The 22,676-nt window shown below is 46.2% G+C and overlaps 2 protein-coding genes across 6 annotated transcripts in view; one reads left to right on the forward strand and one right to left on the reverse strand.

Moving 5' to 3' along the window:
- Window positions 1-5,567: 5,567 nt before the first annotated feature.
- On the forward strand, window positions 5,568-9,768 carry MESD (mesoderm development LRP chaperone). The gene is made up of 3 exons (XM_048482205.1): window positions 5,568-5,776; window positions 7,024-7,256; window positions 8,790-9,768. The coding sequence occupies exons 1-3, from the start codon at window positions 5,609-5,611 to the stop codon at window positions 9,052-9,054; spliced, it is 666 nt and encodes a 221-aa protein (XP_048338162.1). The 5' UTR covers window positions 5,568-5,608; the 3' UTR covers window positions 9,055-9,768.
- A 1,973-nt stretch (window positions 9,769-11,741) lies between these two features.
- LOC125424615 (cell migration inducing hyaluronidase 1) overlaps window positions 11,742-22,676 on the reverse strand; it is a 139,419-nt gene continuing 128,484 nt past the window's right edge. For 4 of the 5 annotated variants that reach the window (XM_048482003.1, XM_048482001.1, XM_048482002.1 and 1 more), the window contains exons 24-28: window positions 17,824-18,028; window positions 17,011-17,088; window positions 16,741-16,898; window positions 15,662-15,762; window positions 11,742-13,411 (exon numbers count right to left, since the gene is read on the reverse strand). In XM_048482003.1, the coding sequence (XP_048337960.1) occupies window positions 13,284-13,411; window positions 15,662-15,762; window positions 16,741-16,898; window positions 17,011-17,088; window positions 17,824-18,028 (670 nt within the window). In that variant the 3' untranslated portion in view covers window positions 11,742-13,283. Of the gene's footprint in view, window positions 13,412-15,661; window positions 15,763-16,740; window positions 16,899-17,010; window positions 17,089-17,823; window positions 18,029-19,240; window positions 19,295-22,676 lie in introns of those variants that run through there. The other variant, XM_048482005.1, reaches the window with a different exon arrangement.

Raw genomic sequence — 22,676 nt, forward strand, 5'->3', positions numbered from 1 at the left:
GGACACACACGGCGAGGCGGGAGGCTCTGCAGGGGGCGGTTTCCTCGCCTGCAGTGGAGAAAAGGGTGGGCTCTTGGCGCGCCCGCGATTACGCAGCCCGGCGGGCTTCTCCGGGGCGCATCTCCAGCGGCCTCCGCGGAGGGAAAAGCAGGCGCTGCAGGGTCGCCCTGCTGCTGTCGCCCCCGCTGCGGCACAGGCTGCCCGAGCCCGGCCGGCCTGGCTGCCCCCCGGCCATCTTCCGTGGTTGCGCCCGGGCTGACTCACCAACTTCGGAGCGGGGGCGCAAGGCCGGGCGTGCGCGCCTCTGCTGACTCCCCTGCCTCTCCCAGGGCGGCCGCGCTTCTTCCCCGGCTCCCACCGGCCATCCAAGTTGCAGCGCGTTGGCTTCGGGGCGGAGAAACTTGCCCCATCAAGGGCAAGTGGATGGGGGCTGCATGGTCGGAGAAGGCGGGCGCCCCAGCCTGCTCGGGCCCCCCAACTTGGCTGCTTCCTTCCTTCCTCCCTCCGCCGTTGCCTTGGCTGGACCCTCCCTTAAGCCTATGGCAGGCTTTTGTGCGCCGCGTCGCCGCCCTCCGTTTCCAAGCCTGCCCTCCCCACGCCCGGCTGCAGACTCCTCCCCGGGAGGAAGGAGATAGCGGCTTCCCCGGCTGGCTGGCCCTGCTGCTGCTGGTGGTGGCGGCGCCCGCTCCCTTCTTGGGGTTGCAACGCCCTTCCAGGGCGACTCCAGGCAAAGCCCACTGAAATAAACAGGACTGCTGTCTAGTTCAAACCTTGGGGGGTTGGATGGGGTTTCCTTCCAATGACAGGGCGGGTAGCCGTCGCCCCCCCCCCACCCCGTGTTCTGGGAGTGCGCTGCACACTGATGAAGCAATATGCAGAGAGAGGGTGAATGGAGGCACTGCACAAACTGAGTTTTAGGTAGAGTCAGGGAATCTCAAGTGGATAAATAATAATGGAAGGATAAAAGGGTATAAAGTGAATCAAGAAGAAATAAGGTTAAACTTATTTGCAGACGATATTTTAGTGATAATGGTGAATCTGGCTGATACAATGAAAAAATTAAAAATAATTCTAGAAGGCTTTCAGAAATACTCAGGATTAAAAGTCAACATGGAGAAAACAGAAATAATGGGGGTTAATGTGGCAAAAAGACATTTAGAGAGAGGATTAGTAAAAAGATTAAATATTTGGGTATTATAATAACACATAGAAAAGAGAAGATGTTTAAATATAATTATGAAACAAGGTGGAAAAATATTAAAACAAAAGAATGGGATAGTAAGACTCTTTCTCCTTCTTAGGAAAATGAAAGCATTAAAAATGTGTCCCATGCCTAAAATCCTTTATTTATTTCAGGCTCAGCATCTGGAAATTAAGAAGAAACAATTTGCAGAGAATGGGATAGAAAGCTGAAAGCTTGGGTGTTTAATAGTAAAAAACCAAGAATCATGAATTATATACATGACAAAAAATTCTTTAGGTTAGGGGATCCCAAAAATGCAAGAATATTATGAAGCATTCCAGATTAAGAGTCTGATGAGTATAAACGAGGATAATGTCGAAAAATGGGTTAAGTTTGAAAATGAAATCAATTAAGGAGTTGGCGTACATGGTATCTTTAATAAAGAGTTGAAGAAAGGAAATCAAAAAGCAATAGGACCAAGAAAGGTCTTGCTAGATATATGGGAAAAATGGAGAGGTAAATGGATGCACTGGCACAAACTGAGTGGGCACCTTTAGGTAGAAGGTCAGAAGGAATCTCAAGTGGATGAAATAATGAATGGAAAAGGGAATTAAAAGGGTATAAAAGTTGAATAGGGAAGAAGGAAAATAAGGACATTACAAACTTATTTAGCAATAGGAAGCAAGAGGCATTTTAGTGATAATGGTTGAATCAGGCTTTGATAGGCAATTGGGAAAAAATTAAGGTCTCATGGATAATTCTAGAAGGCTTTCCAGAAATACTTTGGAACTATTCGGAGAAGATTGACAAAGGGAAAATTTTAGGGCATGTATACAAAAATATGGTAGATGATCATGATAAGAACATTGAAACAAAAATGGGAGAAGGAAGGATTTCTAGACATTGGTAATACTGAAAAATTAATAGACAGCTGGAGAAATATAAAGATTGAGAAATATATGGAGTTAGAAAGAAAAGTGATATTAAAATGGTATAGAACACCAAAACAACTAGCATATATGATAAAAGGACTTAGTTCTAAATGCTGGCACTGTGGAGCCCAAGAGGCATATTATAGCCATATGTGGATAGAATGTACAGAAGTAAAAAACAAATTGGACAATTGTATTAATATATATCGAGAAACTGGTGAAGATAAATATTGATTTAAATAATGACTTAATGTTCATGGGTGTAATGGAAGACAGAAGGGTGGATAAACAATATAGTTATATGTATAAAATATTGATTAAAGCATCCCATGCAACAGTAGCCTTGGGCTGGAAAGAAAAGAAAAAATGGACACTTGAGATGGTTAGAATATATCTGGGAACAAGTGACACTTGATATTTTCGATATATTAACCTGCAAAAAAATAAAAAAAGGCGTGGCAAGAGATATAAAAATAAGAGATGAAATTCTTGTGAAGATATGGATAATATACGTGGACTGGATGAAAGAAGCTCGAGTCAATGAAGAAATATGGGAGAAGAGGCTTCAGAGAATGAACTTACTGCTGTTTGTGTGACAAAACTATGAAGAAGTAATGGGGGGAGGGAGAAAAGGGGGAAGTATTGTTTGACAATGTATGAAGAAGGAAATTACTATAAACTGTAAAATTCAAATGATACAATAAATTTTTTTTAAAGGGAATCTTGAGATCCCCAAGGGCCATCAAGTCCAACCCCCTTGCCATGCAGGAAGACACAACCAAAGCTCTCCGGACTGATGGCCATCCAGCCTCTCTTTAAAAACCAAAGAAGGAGACTCCACCACTCTCCGAGGCAATGTATTCCACTGATGAAAAGCCCTTACTGTCAGGAAGTTCTTCCAGATGTGGAATCTGGAATCTCTTTTCCTGTACCTTGAATCCAAAGTATATGTTTGAATGATAAATGTGTTGTGTACAGCCCTTACAATGTAAAACATATAAACGTCAAGTAAAAGTTAATACTAGTAAAATCTTTAAAATTATGGCCATCATTAAAATTGTGTACATATGTAAAATAAAGCTCACAGCTTTTCCTATTTATAAGTGCAGTGGATAAAATTGTGCCCTTACTCTTTCTTTCATGTCCTCTAGTTTTAGGCCAAAGTCTTGAACAATAAAACAAAATTTAAATGAAAGCTATTCAGTCGTGGAAATTGCCCTGATTTGAAAATGAAGCAGTACATGTTTTAAAAAGAAAAGCACAACCCAAACAATCCAGAATAAAAAACCAACCCTGGGAACCATGTTAGGGTAGGGCTGTGACCCAGCGGTACAGCATCCATTTGACATGCAGAAATTCCCAGGTTCGATCCCCAGCGTCTCTAACTCCGGAGCCCATAGTGGGTAATGCAAAAGGCCTACCTGAAACTTCGGAGAGCCATTTCTGGCCAAAAGAAGACTTTAATGACTTTTAGAAGGCTGCTTCATATTTTCAATAAATATCTGATCGAATGAAAGTATTTGTCTGAAACACAAGCAAGAAAAAAAGAGTTAGGAAGGAGTGGGGAAAGTTGGACCAGGTTCAGCCAGATTTGATTTTGCAGGTGGTGGATCTGGTTTTGTGATTAGTCTACAAAGTGTTCACTGTTGTCATCATGCCTGTCTGTGGCTGTACACATTTCCCGAGCAAACAACCACAGGCACTTGTAGCAGGCAGTTTAATTTAGGAAGACCATGTCCAAAGAGTCATCCAGCTCCACTGGGTCTTCTGCTCTTAGTTCTCCAGATCAATATTGTTTTGCAAAAAGCACATTATGTGCTAGAATTTATTTATTGTTTCCTTCCCTCATATCCAGCCTTTCTTCCCAGTGCACACAGCAGTTTATTATTATTGTTTATTATTTATTCGCGTTCTCACCGCAAATGGGCTCAGTGAACAACCATAAATATGCAATAAAAGCAATGTATAAAACAGTTCATAAAATGGCAGCCTTCTAAATACATTTCAACAAAGGCTGGGAGGACAGCTCTCCAAAATCGTCAATGATCGATAATGGATCAAAACCAGGGTAGAAAAGCACAAGCAAACAGGAAGCAAGACGAGCAAACAAATCTTAAACACTGAAAGTTGAAAAGGGCAGATAAAAGAGACAGGTGCTACATTATTCTTGGCTCGTCCATTTTATTTTCACAACCACCCTGTGAGGTAAATTAGTCTGAATGCACAGCATGCTTGTCTGGTTCCAACCAGAGGAAAAATTTTGGAAGCCTGCACATTCCTTGGTGTTATTAAAAGCGAGAAAACTTGCTTCAAATTTATCCCCAAGAGCATCTATTATTTTATACTATAGCTTTTGAATGTGTCTAAGTACCACCTACATTGCATATTAATGGCCCACATACCATCCGTACCATCTATCCGGCAAACTGCCGTTCCCCTCCCGGAGGTGGTGGGGTTGGAATCACGGATGCCATCTATAATTGGGTTATGATGTTACTACTGGATTTTAATGTATTAATTTTGATTTGAATTTGTTGTACATTGGTTTTGCTCTGTATTATTTGTTTGGTTTCATTGTACACTGCCCAGAGCCCTTTGGGGGTGGGCGGTATACTGAATTTAAGAAATAACAATAATATATTAATTCCAACTATGGCAATACAGGATTGTGCCTGTTTTAAAAGCATGGAGTCTGTGCGAGAATTTATCATTTCCTTCGCTGTTACGCAGCAGTTTACTTTTTTCTCTTCTCCTCCATTTTACCCTCACAACAACCCTGTGAGGTAAATTTGTCTGGATGCAGAGAATACTCCCCACCGGAGGAAGAATTTTGCAAGTCTGTATTTCCTCAGCGTTGTTAAAAGCACGAATTAATGTGCTCCACTTCATTTATTGCAAAGCTATTAACATTATTCTCTCCTCCATTTTACCCTCACAACAACCCTGTGAGGTAAATTAGGCTGGAGAATGCTCCAGCTTGAGGAAGTATTCTGCAAGCTTGCACATTTGAAATGGATGTCAGGGATGCTTTGCGGTTGGTTTTGCTAGGGGACACCTTTTCTCTTTCACTATTCGTCGCATGTTGTTAAAGAAGGGGAAGACAGAAAGCAGCAAGAAATTAAGAGAAAATGGACACCAGCGTGTCAAACAGCTGTTTCTTCCAGCCCTGCTTTCCCTGCCTGTCAAATAACCCTTCCCAGACACACGCCATAGTGCGCACGCGCCGGGACAAACGGCTACTTCGCCTCAAATAGCGCTCACACACCATTGTGCGCACGCGCTGATACAAACAGCGGTTTCGCCTCAGTCCAATAGCGCTCACACACACCATTGTACGCGTGCGCCGAGACCAGCAGCTATCAGTCCAACGGCGCTCATACACGCACCATTGTGCGCATGCGCCGGGACTTCGCTTCTCAGTCAAATAGCTCTCATGCCATTGTACGCATGCGCCGAGCAACGGAGCTATTCCCTCTAGTCACGCCCAAAGAAGATGGTGGCGGTGCTGCCGTGGGGGCTCTGGCTGGGGCTGCTCTGCTGCCTGGCGGTGGTCCTGGGGGATGAGGGTCAGAAGGGCAGCGACGCCCCCCAACCCAGGAAGAAGAAGGACATTCGGGATTACAACGACGCCGACATGGCGCGGCTGCTGGAGCAGTGGGAGGTAGGGCGGGAGGGGGGAGGTTCATGGGGGGGAGATGATGCAAGCCCCTCCACCCAGCCCCGCCCCTTAGAGCTCAGCTCCCCTGGAGGAAATGGGTCCTCAGGAAGGGTGGGGGGGGGCTCTGTGGCATTGCACCCCGCTGAAGCCCTCCCCAAATCTCCAGTTAGTGATGTCAGGCTCCAGGGGGGACCTGGGAACCCCCTGGAATGACAGCTCGCTTCCAGGCTTCAGAAATCAGCTCCCCTGGAGGAAATGGGTTGAGTGGCCCTGGTGGGGGGCCTCTGTGTCACTGCACCCCACTGATGTCCTCCCAGGACCCATCTCCAAATCTCCAGGAGGTGGCAACCATGCCCTCCCTGTCTGCACCTGTCAATCAGATGTTAATCCAATCTTTACTGCAGTCATAGACCAGAATAAGGTAAACAAAATAAAGCAGTAGTTCCCAACCTGGGTATGTATACCCTGGGGGTAGGAGCCAGAGTATTTGGAGGTATGTAAAAAAATATAAGCAATGGGTTTGCTAGTATTGGGGTGCAGTTGCCAAGGGTGCATAATGGTCATCAATTCCCACATAATCGCTATTTGTATAGTGATGTTTTCAAGCTCTGAAAGAGGTGCTTTTGTAGGAGAGAAGTGTTGGGACTTCTGTGTGGGCTTGCTTTGCAACCCCCGCCCCTTGGAATCATCATACTAATCTGTAACTAATAGCAAATAGTATCAATACATTTCCAACATGATCAAATCAATACTAATTATAATAGTTGTCAATAAATTTTCCTATATAAGATAATTTTGTACTTCATTCATTAGTTTTGCCAGTTGTTGATACACTAAAGGGCCAGTGTGGGGTAGTGGTTAAGAGCAGGTGCACTCTGATCTGGAGAACTGGGTTTGATTCACTGCTCTGCCAGGCTTGTCTGGTGAACTAGATTACCTTGTACACTCCAACACATGCCAGCTGGGTGACCTTGGGCTAGTCACAGTTCTTCGGAGCTCTCTCAGCACCCCCACCTCACGGTGTTTGTTGTGAGGTGGGGGAAGGGAAAGGAGATTGTAAGCCCCTTTGAGTCTCCTTACAGGAGAGAAAGGTGGGATATAAATCCAACTCTTCTTCTTCTTCACTGTAGAAAATGTACACCAATGGTTATAGTTTTTTATTCTTACTAAAACTGGGCACCCTTGTGAAAGGTCTGACAAATTTGTTTCCAGTCCAAATTTAGAATTTTTGTGTTTGTTTTTTAAACCAGAAAGATGATGATATCGAAGAAAACGACCTTCCTGAGCACAAGCGTCCCTCTGCGCCTGTCGATTTCTCAAAGATCGATCCAAACAAACCTGAGACCATTTTGCAGATGACCAAAAAAGGGAAGACTCTGATGATGTTTGTCACCGTGTCAGGAAATCCCACGGAGAAAGAAACAGAGCAGATCACCAATCTGTGGCAGGGGAGCCTTTTCAATGCTCATTACGATATACAGAGGTAAGTGATTTTGTCTGGAGCTTCAGAGTCACCAAGGCAAGATGGAACTTTCATTTTCATTCAAAAATTCACTGGTAAAAATGGCTGCCTTTGACTGGAAGGGTGCTTGGTGTAGTGGTTAAGAGCAGGTGGATTCTAATCTGGTTTGATTCTCCACTGGTTTGATTCTCCACTCCTCCACCGGAGTGGCAGAGGCTTATCTGGTGAACCAAATGTGTTTCTGTACTCCTACATTCCTGCTGGGTGACCTTGGGCTCGTCACAGTTCTTCGGAGCTCTCAGCCCCACCTACCTCATAAGGTGTCTGTTGGGGGAGAGGAAGGGAAGAAGCTTGTAAACCACCTTGAGTCTCCTTACAAGACAGAAAGGTGGGGTATAAATCCAAACACTTCTTCTATTAGCTGTGACCATTTCTGCATTGATTATTTACCCTGGGCTCAGTGCTGTTGCGAACTGCATTTCCCCCCTATTCCCCCACAGCAGGGGTGATGGGAATTGTAGTCCATGAACATCTGGAGGGCCAGAGCTGAACACCACTGCTTTAAAACCAGGGGTAAAGATTAACTTCTTTCTCAGGACCATGCTTCCAGGTTGAGGTTGGCCAGTTGCCTTCAGTTGAAGGTTAAAGACTTGGGCAGGCTGACTTCTCATGAGGTTGGGAGCTGCACCTGTCATCTTAGTTACCCAGTTCCTCCACTGTCTCCCTGGAGGTTCTTTGGGATGCTGCTGATCAGCTATTGAGGTGGTGCAATCCTTTTAAAGTAGATAACTCCATGGTGGTCTTCCAAACTGGCAGCAACCCCTGTGAGCTAGCGTGGTATAGTGGTTAAGAGCAGGTGCACTCTGATCTGGAGAACCAGGTTTGATTCCCTGCTCTGCCACTTGAGCTGTGGAGGCTTATCTGGTGAACTAAGTTAGCCTGTGCACTCCAACACATGCCAGCTGGGTGACCTTGGGCTAGTCACAGTTCTTCCGAGCTCTCTCAGCCCCACCTACCTCATGGGGTGTTTGTTGTGGGGGAGGGGGAAGAGAAAGGAGATTTTAAGCCCCTTTGAGTCTCCTTACAGGAGAGAAAGGGGGATATAAATCCAAACTCTTCTTTTTCCTGTGAGATGCCAGGTATCTCCCCATCCTGGGAGACTGATTGCTGCATTCTTCCCTGAGTAGCATTTAAAAGGCATACAATTTTGTTGCCATTGGAATCCAGCTATTCTTGGGAAGCAGGGAAGAGAAACCTCTGTGGCTGTTGATTTTTCTGTTCATTTAAGAAGTTTGGCATCTAGCAGAGTGAATTTGCACCAGGTAGTAGTACATTACAGTCATATTCTCCAGAGTATGTAATAAAGGCTATAGTGCAGAAATTGTATTTCATGCAGCAGTGAGTTCTAAGAGAGCCATCAATTGCCTTTTAAAATGCAGGTGCAACACTTAATAATTCAAGCTATCGATCCTCTTTTTGGCTCCACAGAGCATGTCATGAAATGGGTTAGTATTTTAAAGGCCTGACACTAATTGAAATACTTTGACAACCTAGGTTTATTGTCGGCTCAAACCGTGCCATCTTTATGCTGCGGGATGGAAGCTACGCGTGGGAGGTCAAAGACTTCCTGATCAATCAAGAGAGGTGTGCCGATGTAACTTTGGAGGGCCAGGTGTATCATGGCAAAGGATTCTCAGAAAAGGAAAAAGTGAAAAATGAGATCAAGCCTGAAAAATCCAAAAAGAAAAAAGATACAAAAAAGAAATCTGAGTCCCGGATAGAAGACAACCGCACAAGCAAACCAAAAGAAGAGCTATGATGATAAGTTAATTGGACTGAGCACCATAAAAGCAGAGCGGGGACGGAGGAGGAAACGAAGCTATGGGGTAGCCGGTTCTGTTTCAGGGGGTCAGTTCCCTTATTCACAAGAGTTAATGTTCGCTGGTGTTGATTCCTGGCTGGCTTTGAAGTCTAAAACAGGCATGTTCTCTTTAAACTCAGTATTACGAACTTTACTCAAAGGGAGGCAAAGAGCGTTCCATTTTTGGAGCTTTGCTATCACTTATTTTGGATCAGTCAGTGCCGTGAATGGCTTACAGTGAATGAATAAGTGGAAGATGAAAATGTTTCCCCTCTAAACGTTTCTATACTTCCAAGATTGTAATTTAATTAAAATAAATATGCCTTGAAGCTCCTGTTGATGTGGCTGGATTGTCAGAAGCCCAGTTTGGGAGACAAAAAGTTCGGTATAATCCGATTTGTCTCTTTAAAAAGTTTGTGGTCAAATACTGCCCCGCTAAACTGGAGATTTGTCCCCCTGTTGGGCTTGCAGTTTCTCTGCTGGAATTGAGCTGGAAAACAAATCACCGCCAGACTTAGAGGGGTTTTTAGAATTTCTGTGAGTATGAAGGAGATTGATTCTGTTGTGCCAATATCTGCCACTCTTTTGTGGGGAGTTTATGTGCAGAAATCTGGCTGTCACTTTGAATGCTTGTTCCAGAATGTCAATAAATTTGTACACTTTTTTGCAGAACGGGTTGATTTTTGATCTGTGAAGTCAACAACAAAACCTTTATTAGGCATCAAGTAGAGTAAATATAAAAGAGAAATATAAACGGAGTTTAGAATCAGATACAGAACAAACATGAGATGGAGACTGGTAACACTAAGGTGACGAGTTGTGCATCTTAAGCACTTGCAATAAAAAGACTGAGACGCTTTTAATGTTCTCGTGATGGCCATGGTCCAACAATTGTACCAGCTTTAAATTATAGAGGTTCTTTGGCTTGGAGTCAGACTCAGGGGCGGGAATGGCACATCTTAACATTAAGCATTGGGGGCAGATAATATACACAAGAGTTTCAGGTGTGTTCAAACAATAGGGACAAACTCTGCCATGAGTTGGAATGTTCTGTAAGCGGCCACAGAACAAAGCGGTATGGAGTGCGTTACATCTGGCCCTTGTTGTTATCAAGAAAGAGAAGTGTTTAGCCATCTGTCTTAATTTGGGCTGAATGCCAAGACTGAGGAGAACAAGTCTTCCTGGCTTGATTCCTGAGAAATTGTTGTTCTTGGTCAGATCTGTGAACCTCCTTGCCTTGTGACTGTTTCAGCCCCATCATGGCCACTTGGTGATAAGTGAGGCCTCAGTGGCCTTTTCCTTTACTTTCTGATCAACACAGATTGTATCTTATAGAGGAGGTATTTTTATAATGACCATGACTCTTAAAGGTTTGTAATTTTTATACGAATGCAATTATAAATGCTATTGCCTCCCTACGAAGTCTGATCCCTTTTAGACAGGCTCTTTAAACCTCCTTTGGTATACAAGGGTGAATGGGTTTTGCACACCTCGAGAGCCAGCGTGGTGTAGTGGTTAAGAGCAGGTGGAGTCCAATCTGGAGAACTGGATTTGATTCCCCACTCCTCCATCTGAGTGGTGGAAGCTTATCGGGGGAACTAGATGTGTTTCCACACTCCTGCATTCCTGCTGGGTGACCTTGGGCTAGTCACAGTTCTCTCAGAGCTCTCTCAGCCCCACCTTCCTCACAAGGTGTCTGTTGTGGGGAGAGGAAGGGAAAGGCGCTTGTCAGCCACCTTGAGTCTCCTTACAGGAGAGAAAGGGGGAAGCCGCAATGGCGTAGTGGCTAAGAGCAGGTGCACTCTGATCTGGAGGAACCGGGTTTGATTCCCAGCTCTGCCGCTTGAGCTGTGGAGGCTTATCTGAGGAATTCAGATTAGCCTGTACACTCCCACACATGCCAGCTGGGTGACCTTGGGCTAGTCACAGCTTCTCGGAGCTCTCTCAACCCCACCCACCTCACAGGGTGTTTGTTGTGAGGAAGCAAGGGCAAGGAGATTGTAAGCCTCTTTGAGTCTCCTGCAGGAGAGAAAAGGGGGGATATAAATCCAAACTCTTCTTCATATTGCAGTTGGTGGGGGAAAGTACTGCAAAAGTCACAGTTTGGGCAACCCTGTAGGGTTTTCAAGGCAAGAGGGTTCAGCATTGGTTTACCATTGCTTGCCTCCACGTGGGCTGAGGGAGTTCGGAGAACTGTGACTGGCCTGGTGTCACCCAGCAAGCTTTATGTGGAGGAGTGGGCAATCTAACCCGGTTCTCCAGATTAGAGTCTGCTGCTCTTAACCACTCTCCAGCAATATTGCCAACTTCTTCAGACCATAGTCTGGAGGAGCAGGGCAGAGACTATCTGGTTCCATATCATATATGACTGGAGAGTTACTCCATTCCGAGCTTTGATGGTGCTTCACCTGTGCCTTGATGGTGCTTCACCTGTGGCTCACGGTTTGTAAACTCTGGGTTATTAACCCAAGGTTAACAAACTCTGTCTTGACCGCTTCAGTAGTGAGACTTATGCTACACAACTGAACTTGCTGCGTATTTGAAAGTATGCTACGGTGAGTAGCTCTGCCTTGCTAGCTTGGTCTGCTTTACCCATGCACACAGACACACACACCCCGCAAAAGAAAAATCCCAACTAGACCAAGTTGTAAAGTTGCATTGAAATTTTATTCCAATAAATGTAGTGTATTCCAAAACAACTAAATACTAAGTCGGTAAGCAAAAACATTTTGAAGGAACATTCCAAGAGTTTTGATCGTCATAAAACAGGCTGCCGGTAGAATACTACATTCTGCAGTTTTTAAGAATTTTCAAGTGCAAAGCAGATTATCTGAAGAAATGTGTTCCTGAGTCACTTCAACCCACGAACAACTCATTCAGCTTAAATTCTCGTAGTGCCTTGGCAATAAATAAATAGAAAATAGATCTTTTACTTCCACCACTGGGAACTTCTGGAATATATACAAAACACTGTACATCTAGTTCCGAAAAAGGACCAGCTATTTCGGGTAAAATATCTGGACTGACGTATGAACAAAACAAGATCACGTAGGTAGGAACAAGGGGAAACAGCTGGCTACATTACAATGGTAGAAAAGGGCGATTCACAGATAGTGAATAGTGACTGGCAGAGGACGTCTGCGCTTGAGTTCAATCGCCCCAGTAATTGCAGAGGGGCACACATACAGAGGCTACATCCATATAATATTTTTTTACAACTTTCCAAGTGGATAGCCTTCGATGGAGGCTGCTGTCTGGTCTAGTTAGATGTTGTCCACACCAGGCAGAATGTGATGGGACTAATTTCCCTGCATGGCTTTTTTTCCCCAGTGATGAATATCCTGTCTGTTTTTTAAGAAAGGTTCCTCTCTGATGCTAGCAAAACTGCTTTCAGCGGAGGAGCAGTTAGTATTTTCATGGCCATTGCTCTATGCTCCCTGGCAACAAGTAACAGCTATCACTGGCTTATAAAGATGGCTTTGCTGGTTTGATTTCCTTGCTAGAGCTTCAAAAACAACCCCTAGTACAGTAGCTTAGCTGATTATTTCTCTGTGGGCAGAAATAGGATTTAGGTGAGATCTCCTGGCTCATCGTCCTTCTGCCCTCTGCATCCGCAGTTCCTTCAAGCAGTCCGGTCCACACGTGAGACCAACCCGAGGAAGTTAGGAGAAGAGAGACACTGACAAGGTCTAGCATGACAATTTCTTCCCAAGCTGTTTAAGACCAATGTTATAGCTTTGCACATTTGAATTCCCACAGAGTATCAGTTTACAATTTCACCTTCCCACCTTGGCTGTCAGAACATTAAAAAAGGAACACTTTTTGATGTGCTAAGCACGGCCACCCTGTTGGGAAGTTAGCTCTTCGTCCTATCCATTAGAGAACTCGATTTCACTACCTGAGAAGTCACGTGGCACTGGGGAGTCGTAAACATTTCTCCCCCCAAAGTGTGCTTGTGGGAAACAGGCAACAATCTTCCGGCCACTAAGCGAGTCACGAGAACTGGACCTCGCCTGCCCAAGGAATGTCGGTTGTCTTATGTGGCCACTGCACACATTCACAATAAGTTCGGGGAGTTTTTTTTGTTAATGTACAGCAACAAAAAAATACTACATCTCAGGTCAGCCACTAGCCAAAAGCAGTCCTTTTGCAGTTAAGGCTGTGATAATAATGGCCACCCATGGCCTTCACAGCTTCATCTTCTTCATCACAGGTACTGGTAGAGCTTGGAAGATCTTCACTGCCTCATCATGGGTGCTCAGTCGGACCCAGAAGGGCTGGAAGCTGCCCTTGTAGCCCAGAAAAGCCATTTTGTCTACAAAGAAATGAGAGAGCATAAATGAAGCAACTCAGGACCTCCAAGGGCATGCCTCAGTGCAATGAAACCAAAGTACGATAGTGTCAGTTTAGTCATTTTAGAATCACAGAATCATAGAGTTGGAAGAGACCCAAGGGCCAGCAAGTCCAACCCCCTGCCATGCAGGAACACACAATCAAAGCACTCCTGACAGATGGCCATCCAGTCTCTCTTTAAAAACCTCCAAAGGAGGAGACTCCACCACCCTCCGAGGCAGCGTATTCCACTGTCGAACAGCCCTGACTGTCAGGAAGTTTTTCCTGATGTTAAGGTGGAATCGCTTTTCCTTCACTTTGAACCCATTACTCCTGGTCCTGGTCTCTGGAGCAGCAGAACACAAGCTTGCTCCCTCACCAACACGACTTCTAGAGAAAGTTCAAATATTATTTGATTTAGAACCTACTGATTTGTCTTTTGGGCGGTTTACAGTATCCTTAAAACTCTCCTCCAACACCACATTTCAAATGAATCAACTTTCTTTCCATCAGCTTTCTTCATGATCCAACTTTCACATTCCTAAAACTATGGCATGAATTAACTTGATCCTTGTTGCCAATCCTTGTTGCCTACATTCCAGAATCTTTCTAGCTCCTTCATGGCTGCCTGTCTCAGTCTCCTTCTGATTTCTTGGTTGAAGTCCCCTTTTTGGTTAATGATGAAGCCAAGGAATACGGTTAGGGATATGCATGTACTAGCGGGGCCCGGCCACGCGTTGCTGTGGCAATTGTCCTTCTCATCACAGTCTGCAACCCGCACAGATGTCCATGCAGGTCCAATGATCCGCAGCATAGCCTTGGGGGGGGGGGGGGGCAAATGGAATCCCTCTTTCCCTTTTCAATTCACATTGTTATATGGTGGTGTCTTGTTTTTTAAGTATAAGGTAACCCTTCCCATTCCACAACGGAACTGTCCAGAGTGCGAATCCCGTTGTCCATGAGGCTGGTTGACACACACAGTCCTGGCTTGGGGAAGGCAGAACTGGGGCAAGGAGGCTATCCCAGTCAGGCAGCAGAGGCAGGGTGGTGAGGCGCTCAGAGCGAGGCCAGCTCCCTGGGTTTTTAAAGGGCCACGTGCAAAAGAAGCAGAGCCAGTAGTGTTGGTTTGCCCCCACCTTGTGGATTTTCTTAGAAGAAAAAGGCAAACTCCAGCTCGCTTTTAGTAAAAGAGAGCTGTGGCGAATATGGGTAAGGAAGTGGGAAAGTGGTGGTCGGATGTGAGGGAGGGCAGAGTGAGGTGTGTGAGGATGAGCTGGATGTGTATTGTGTGGTAGCAGTGGGTGAGGCACAGAGAGTGAAAGTTACCTGCGTGTGGGGGGGGGACCCCACCTGATGTCTCACATGGCGAAGTGTGTATGTGTTTCACTTCCACTCGCATTACCTACCAGTATTACCTATTTACTGTTTTCAATGCTCATCTCTGCCCATCTGCATGAACATTCTAAGCCCTCATACCAACCCCTTCAGGCCACAGACAGGCTGCACGAACATTCTAAGGGTGACAGTTAAACACAAACAGCTTCATGGCCTGGTGCGCCAGGAAAAAGAAGTTTTACCTGGCTCAGGTATGGACTTTTGGTGATTTGAAGGTCCAATTACCTGCCCGCAACAGGGAGAAACGTCATGTGAAAATTTGGGGGCGATCCGTCCAGCCGTTTCGGCGTTAGGGAGTGACTAACAAAGTCACGGTTTGCTTTTTATATATATATAGATTGTTGCATGCTTGCTTACAATATTAAAGGTCTTGAACCTGCATATCTGAGGGACCGCATCTCCCCATACTGCCCTGCCAGGTCCCTCTGATCTTTGGAGGAGAACCTGCTAGAGGTCCCTGGTCCTAAAGACATCCGGCTGGCCTCCATGTGGGCCAGGGCTTTTAACATCTGGTGGAACAGGCTTCCTAGGGAAGTGAGGGCCCTGTGAGACTTGCAAGGTTTTTGCAGGGCCTGGAAAACAGCCCTGTTCACCCAGGCGTTTCCATCTGGCCAGCTGGGTTGGTTGTACGAATCCCCATTCGCTGTCTCAGCCTCTCATGGGTACGTTAGGAGGGAAGGGGGGGGGGGGTTCGTCATCATCTGTTTTATTATGATTACTGAGTTTATATTATGAATGGTTGTTCTGTTCTGTTTTTGTTGGTCGCTGGTTATGCCACCCTGAGCACTTCAGGGTTACAAATATGAAAAAATGAATAAAGACAAAAAGAATAATTTACCTTTCAACTTAATGCCTCTCTGTGCTCCAAGCTTCTCCAAGGCTTTTGTCCAAGGGCCCTTTGCAATGTACCGTCCTTTAGACATCATCACCACAATAGAGCTGCAGGACAGGATAAACATTCAGAAAACACTTAATTCTCATTCCCATTCAAAGGTGGTCCTGCAACATCCATTTTGGAGACAATTTTCAACATGAAGCACATTAGGATGGATGGGATTTTGAACTATGAATCATTCATAGAATCATAGAGTTGGAAGAGACCATCAAGGGCCATCAAGTCCAACCCCTTGTTATGCAGGAACACAAAATCAAAGCACTCCTGACAGATGGCCAACCAGCCTCTGTTTAAAAACCTTCAAAGAAGGAGACGACGACGACTACTACTACTACTACTACTACTACTCTTCTCCTCCCCCTCCTCACTGGAATGGATTCTCAATTCTGAGCAATCCGGTGGGGGGTTTTTTTGGGGGGGTGTAGCCAGCCTGTTTTGAAAGTGAGGGAGCAAGAATCCAGCTTTGGCTTCTCCTGCTGGCTTTTGGTTGTTTTTTTTAAAAGATAAAGCATTGGGTTCAGTGGTAGCTTTCCGCTAGCAGAAGGCACTTCCATCTCCTGCAATCCTCCTTCTGCGGAGGCGCAATGGACTCTCCTAACCGCTGCTCCTGGGAGACAGAGGACAGCCAGAAATAGCATGAGAAGAAATCAGGGAGTCTGTTGTGGGAAGTGCAAACTGGCAACAATTCTACCCACCTACCATTTTCTGCTGGTGGAAAAATACCACTGAATCAGATCATAGAATCAGATCATAGAATCATAGAATCAGATCATAGAATCATAGAGTCGGAAGAGACCCCAAGGGCCATCCAGTCCAACCCCCTGTCATGCAGGAACAAATAATCAAAGCACTCCTGACAGATGGTCTTCATGGCTCTCTTTAAAAACCTCCAAAGAAGGAGACTCCACCACTCTCCAAGGTGGTGCATTCCACTGTCGAACAGGAAGTTTCTCCTGATGTTCAGGTGGAATCTCTTTTCCTTCACCTTCATCATAGGGACCAAGATACAAGGGGAAACTTACTTGTCCTCGAGGTTGCTAACATAATTATCTATTTGTCCTGGGATTCCTTGGAGGATAGCGTTCCTGAAACTCATTTGGTCAACCACTTTCCCATGGTGCCCGTCCACCACAACCACTAGGATACCGTCTTCAGAGAGTGAGAACTTTTTGCCATCAACCTAAAGGAGCAAAAGGCAATTCCCAATCAACGTTTTGTGCTTCCCTTCTATCAGAATGCACAGAGAAACAACAACAAAGTGAAACAAAGCAGGATCTGGAGCAAACACTTACTGAGATATAAGCAAAGTCACTCTTAAGATGCAAGTATCTGGTCTTGTAGCTTTCCACCTTCAGCTCCACGAAATGGTCCTTTCCAAATAACAAGAAACTGATGTTAGGCTAGTTAATAAAGCCAATGCAATTTTGGGCTGTATCAATTGGAGTATAGTGTCAAGATCAAGGAATGTAATTGTACCGCTCTATTCTGCATTGGATAGATATCATCTGGAATATTGTGTACCGTTCTGGGCACCGCAAATCAAGAAGAACACTGACAAGCTGGAAAGGGTCCAGAGGAAAGCAACCAAAATGGTAAAAGGTCTGGAATCCATGCCCTACAAGAAGAGACTTGGGCAGCTGGGTATGTTTCGTTTGGTGAAGGGAAGGTGAAGAAGTGACATGATAGCCATGTTTAGTTGTTTGAAGGGATGTCATGCTGGTGAACGAGCAAGCTTGTTTTCTGCTGCTCCAGAAACTAGGACTAGGAGTAATGGCTTCAAGGTGAAGGAGAAGAGATTCCACATAAGTATCAGAAAAAAACTTCCTGACGGTAAGGGCTGTTCGACAGCGGAATGCACTACCTCGGAGTGTGGTGTCCTTCTTTTGAGGCTTTTAAAGACAGACTTGATGGCCATCTGTCGGGAGTGTTTTGATTGTGTGTTCCTGCATAGCAGAGGGTTGGACTTGCTGGCCCTTGGGGTCTCTTCCAACTCTATGATTCTATGATTCTTTTTTTTAAAAAAAAAATAAACATCTACAAACGTATGCACAATGGCCTGTTACTTGTTAAGAGTAGAACCCAATGATCCAAAGATGGGATTTTACCTCTTTTGTGCCAGGCAGCTTTTTGGGCATTGGCACGTCCACCGAAGGTTTCTCTGCGTACTTCGGATAGGCCTTAGCTTGGCAGTCGCTGATCGATGCTTTCTTGGGGAGGTTAGCTTTGATCCGAATTCTCTCGCAGCCTTTGATGGAACAGAAGGCAAATGGCTCTTTCTCATGCTGAGCTTTTAGCTTGAGAAACAACAATCTGCAAACAGGTAGAGAAGAAGAGGAGGAGATGAAATGCCAATGAGATCTACTGTATCTATATATACACACATGCACATTGTATATTTGTGTATGTGCGCACGTGTAGAGAGAGAGTCATAGTGGTGTGGTGGACTCTAATCTGGAGAACTGGGTTTGATTCTTCTCATGAGCAGTGGACTCTAATCTGGAGAACCGGGCCCGATTCCCCACTCCTACACATGAAGTCTGTTGAGTGAACTTGGGCTAGTCCCAGTTCTCTCCAAACTGCCTCAGTCCTTGTGGGGGCAGGTAATGGCAAACCACCTCTGAACACCTCTTTCCTTGAAAACCCTACATGATCACCATGACTTGACAACACACACACATGTATATATACAGAGAGAACCATTATGATGTGTCAGATTAGAATCAGAAAAATCCAGGTTCAAATCCCCACTCTGCTTGGAAACTTGCTGGGTGTTATTGGGCCAGTCACACACTCTGAGGCCCTTTCTGCATGGGCCAATAACAGCGCCCTAGGGAGCTGTTCGCATGGGGGGTGCAGCTGCATCGCTCCCACCCAGCGGCGCAAAGCCGCTGTTTCCCAACCTCGCTCCCCGAGTGAGGTTTTCTGGAAACAGCGGCTTCCAGCTGCTGCCGTGTGAACGGCAGCGGCTGGAAGGCACCATCCCCCCCTTTCCCGAATGATGTACCTTCTGTAAGGAATTCCATAGAAGCAGAAATAAAAGGCTTTTGGGAGTAAAAGTCCATTTATTAAGACATCTTAGAAAGCTCAAGTACACGCAGTGGCAGGAATGGCACTTCCCGCCAGAAGCACAGGTTATAACACCATTCACCCCATCCCCCCTTCCTGCTTCCCATGGGAACGGAGTCTTCATCTCCCGCGCAAAGATAAAGTCTCCGCCGATGCATCTGGCCCATCGCCCGGGCTGTGGAATGCACTCAAGGTTACTTCACCATCAACACCATTGAATCCTTTACACTCTGCCTCCCCTAAAGAAGACCCCTTCCCCCCAGGTTTATGCGGAAAGGCGCGGTGGAAAGCAGAAATAAGGGTGGGGGCTTCAATATTTTCGGAATAAACCCATTGATTATACCCAGAGGAATATCCCACCCAAGAGACTAAATATTGCAAGCGCTTGCGATTAAAGCGAGAGTCCAGGATAGCGTCAATTTCGTAGTGCTTGTGGCCATCAATAATAGTCGGTGGGGGGCCTCTCCGGCGGTGCGTACAGGCATCGAGCGAGGAGCCTCCTAGAGCAAGCTGGAATGGAAGACAGGATGGATGTTACTAAGAGAGTCAGGCAAATCTAAGCGGGCAGTGACATCATTAATCACTTTAGTAATCTGAAAAGGTCCCACAAAGCTCTTGCCAAGTTTGGAATATTTATGCATCGCCTCTCTGAGATTTTTTTCTAGATAAATACACCCAGGAGCCCACACGCAGAGAAAATCCGAGCGGTGTTTATCCGCTTTGCAGTTTTGGGAGTCCTTGTTTTTGTTGTAAGGCGGTCTGGACCGACTTCCATCCCTCGCTAGGGATGAAATCCATTGTTGAAATTCTGGGGGTCCAAAGCTGCCGCTGGGTAGTTGTGGCAACGCTGTGGGAAGGAGCGACCAGACACAATTTCAAAGGGGTTTTCTTTGTACTACTATGAACCGCGATTGTTGTAGAGGCGTACTCCATAAGGAATAAGCTCGCACTAATTGTCTTGGTGGTAGTTGGTGTAACAAACGCAAATACTGCTCTAGGGTTCTGTTCGTTCTCTCCGGCCTCGCCTCGGCCACTTTGAACGCGGTAGGGCGGCGCGGGCGGCCCCCCAACAACCCCAAAACGCTTTCCAGAACTTTGAGATGAATTGGGGTCGCTGGGTCGGAGACCACCTTTAACGGAAGGCGGAATGGAGACGGTAAACATGTTGAATAAAACAGCCGCGCCAACTTAGGAGCCGAGGGGATGGAAGCACATGGAATAAAATGGGCTTGCTTAGAGAATAAGTCTACCACCACCCATAAAACCGTGTTGCCATGACTTTCGGGTAAATCTGTAATAAAATCCATGGAGATGACTTCCCCAAGGGCGGAGGCCACCGGGAGAGGTTGCAATAGCCCATGGGGCTTTCCCGGGATGGTTTTGGCTTCTGCACAAACCGAGCAGCCTTTTAATGTATGCCTCATCGTCTTTGTGATTGCGCCGCCACCAGAACTGCCGGCGGGCTAAATGCAGAGTTTTCAAAAAGCCAAAATGTCCAGCCGAACGGGCATCGCGTGGCAAGCTTTCAAGAACCTGCTTGCGGAGGGGAGGGAGGCATCGCATTAACATTCCCCTCCGCCAAACTCCATTCTCCAAACGCAATTGGGAGTCACCTTCGGCCGCTGGAGGAGCCAGGCAGCCCCGGCTTCCTCCAGTTCCCTGCAGGAAAGGAGAGACAGACTGGGAATGGGGGTGGAGGAGAAGTGGACGCTTTGAGATCGGGTGACAGCCAACCCCAACTGGGAGGGGTAAAGAACAGTGCGTGGAATGTCCTGCAGAAGGCAGCTCCACCCTCCCTCGGTAGGGCTGGCGAGATCCAGCCAGTTTGTTGGTTTTCCCAGGGAAAAATGGACTGTAAAAGAGAAACGAAAAAAGAAATCGGCCCAACGGGTTGTTTTGCGGACATCTTGAGGGGGTGGAAAGAGCTGCCAGGTTTTTATGATCCGACCAAACTTGAAAGGGGTGCTTAGCCCCTCCAGCCAGTGGCTTAAGTGGAGAGTGCTACTTTGATGGCCGCAGTCTCTTTGTCTCCCACAGTCCAGTTGAGTTCGGCACCAGAGAATTTTTTTAGACAAATAAGCACACGGAACCAGTCTACCATCTTTATTTTTCTGCAACAGGGCTGCCCCAAGTGCTTTGTCCGAGGCATCCACGCGGAACCACAAACGGAAGATCTGGGTCAGGGTGCTTTAGGATAGGTTCGTGGTAAACGCAGATTTTAATAGTTGAAAGGCTGTTTGACATTCCTCAGACCAGGAAAGGGGCCCCGGCTTGGCGGACAGTGGATCTTTACCCTTAGTGGTAAGAGGTCTGTGGGAGGGAGAGTCAGTTCAGCAAATTGGGGTATAAAGTCACGATAGAAATTGGCAAAACCAAGAAACGACTGGAGTTCTTTATGGGTTGGTGGGGCAGGCCATTGAGGACTGCGCCAATTTTAGCAGGATCCATTTTTAAGCCCTCGGCGAGATCCGTAACCCAAATAGTCAATGGAGGTCTGATGAAAACAGCATTTGGAGAGTTTGGCAAAGAGAGAGTTGTCAAGCAAGCCGCTTCTAATACCTCTCGAACCAATATTTCATGCTCTTCTATGGTTTGTGAGTAAATTAAAACGCCATCTAAGTATACAACAACTCCCTTGTACAGTAAATCATGGAGAACTTCGCTGATAAGGGCCATAAAAGCCCGGGGCCCCACTTAACCCGAATGGCATTATTAAATATTCAAACTGTCCAAACTTTGTGTTAAACGAGTCAGGTGTTCATAGCCTTCAGCAATTCTGACTCTGTAGTAAGCTTCTCTCAAGTCCAATTTAGTAGTAAAATGCCCCTTTGCCGAAAGTGCATCTTAAAAAAAGGTCCTGATCAAAGGCAAAGGATATTTATTGGACAGGGAGACCGCGATTGAGACCTCGATAATCTGTGCAAAGTCAGAAGACCCATCTTTTCTTTTACAAAACAAAACGGGAGCAGCGCAGGTGTGTTTGGTAGCCCGGCCGTGATGAACCTGCATAAGGTTCTTGTCCAAGAAGGCACGGGGTCTTCTTCTCCTCATTGGGACTCATGCGGTAGATTCTACCTTTGGGTAGTTGTGCCCCTGGTTGTATGACAATTTTACAGTCAGTGTCTCTGTGGGGTGGCAACTGATCGCATTCCTGCTCCTGAAAAACTCTGGCTAGATCATGATATGCAGGTGGGATGCCAATAGAATCGAGCAGCAATCACTGAGGAAGCCAGGAGGGGGGGTGTGTCAGGAGACGCTGGGTTTTCTCCCCAATTCATGTGTTCACCGCGAGGGAGGGTCAGTGAATTCTAGGATCCGTTTCTTTCCAAAATGAACTTTGGTTCATGTAACAATAACCAAGGCATGCCCAAAACTATGGAGGTTTGCCACTGGCCAAAATAAAACTAATTTTCTCCCAATGGTCGGCTTAACGGAGGAGAACCGCTGTGTTTTTGTACTGGGCCGGTCCTTCGCTCCCGAGGGCTGCCGCCCATTTGGGTGAATGGTATGGGCTTAGCCAGGGAATTCGGTCCAGACCTAGCTCCTCTGCCACCCAAATGGGGCCGCATTAAGCAGTGGGAGCAGCCGGAATCCACAAGGGCCGCAGGCTATAATGCGAAAGTGTGTTTAGCGGGTTGGCCAGAAATGCTTGAACAGTAATGGGGAGCTGCCTTCACTCACCGCCAGGAGTCGGGCCCATGTCCATGGGGGCTGAAGAAAGGCAAACAGCTGCTTCCCCTCCTCTGGGTCAGCCTTCGTAACCGCTTTAGACGAAGCCTGTGGAGGCAGCCCTGACTCCGCGGGTGGTTTGGCAGACGGAGGCGCCGAGCTGAGCGTTGGTTTTGTTTCTTGGGACAGTTGGCCATGGCTAGATGACCTGGCCCTCCTCGCA

Source organism: Sphaerodactylus townsendi, linkage group LG17 (assembly GCF_021028975.2).
Source record: "Sphaerodactylus townsendi isolate TG3544 linkage group LG17, MPM_Stown_v2.3, whole genome shotgun sequence".
Taxonomy (NCBI): domain Eukaryota; kingdom Metazoa; phylum Chordata; class Lepidosauria; order Squamata; family Sphaerodactylidae; genus Sphaerodactylus; species Sphaerodactylus townsendi.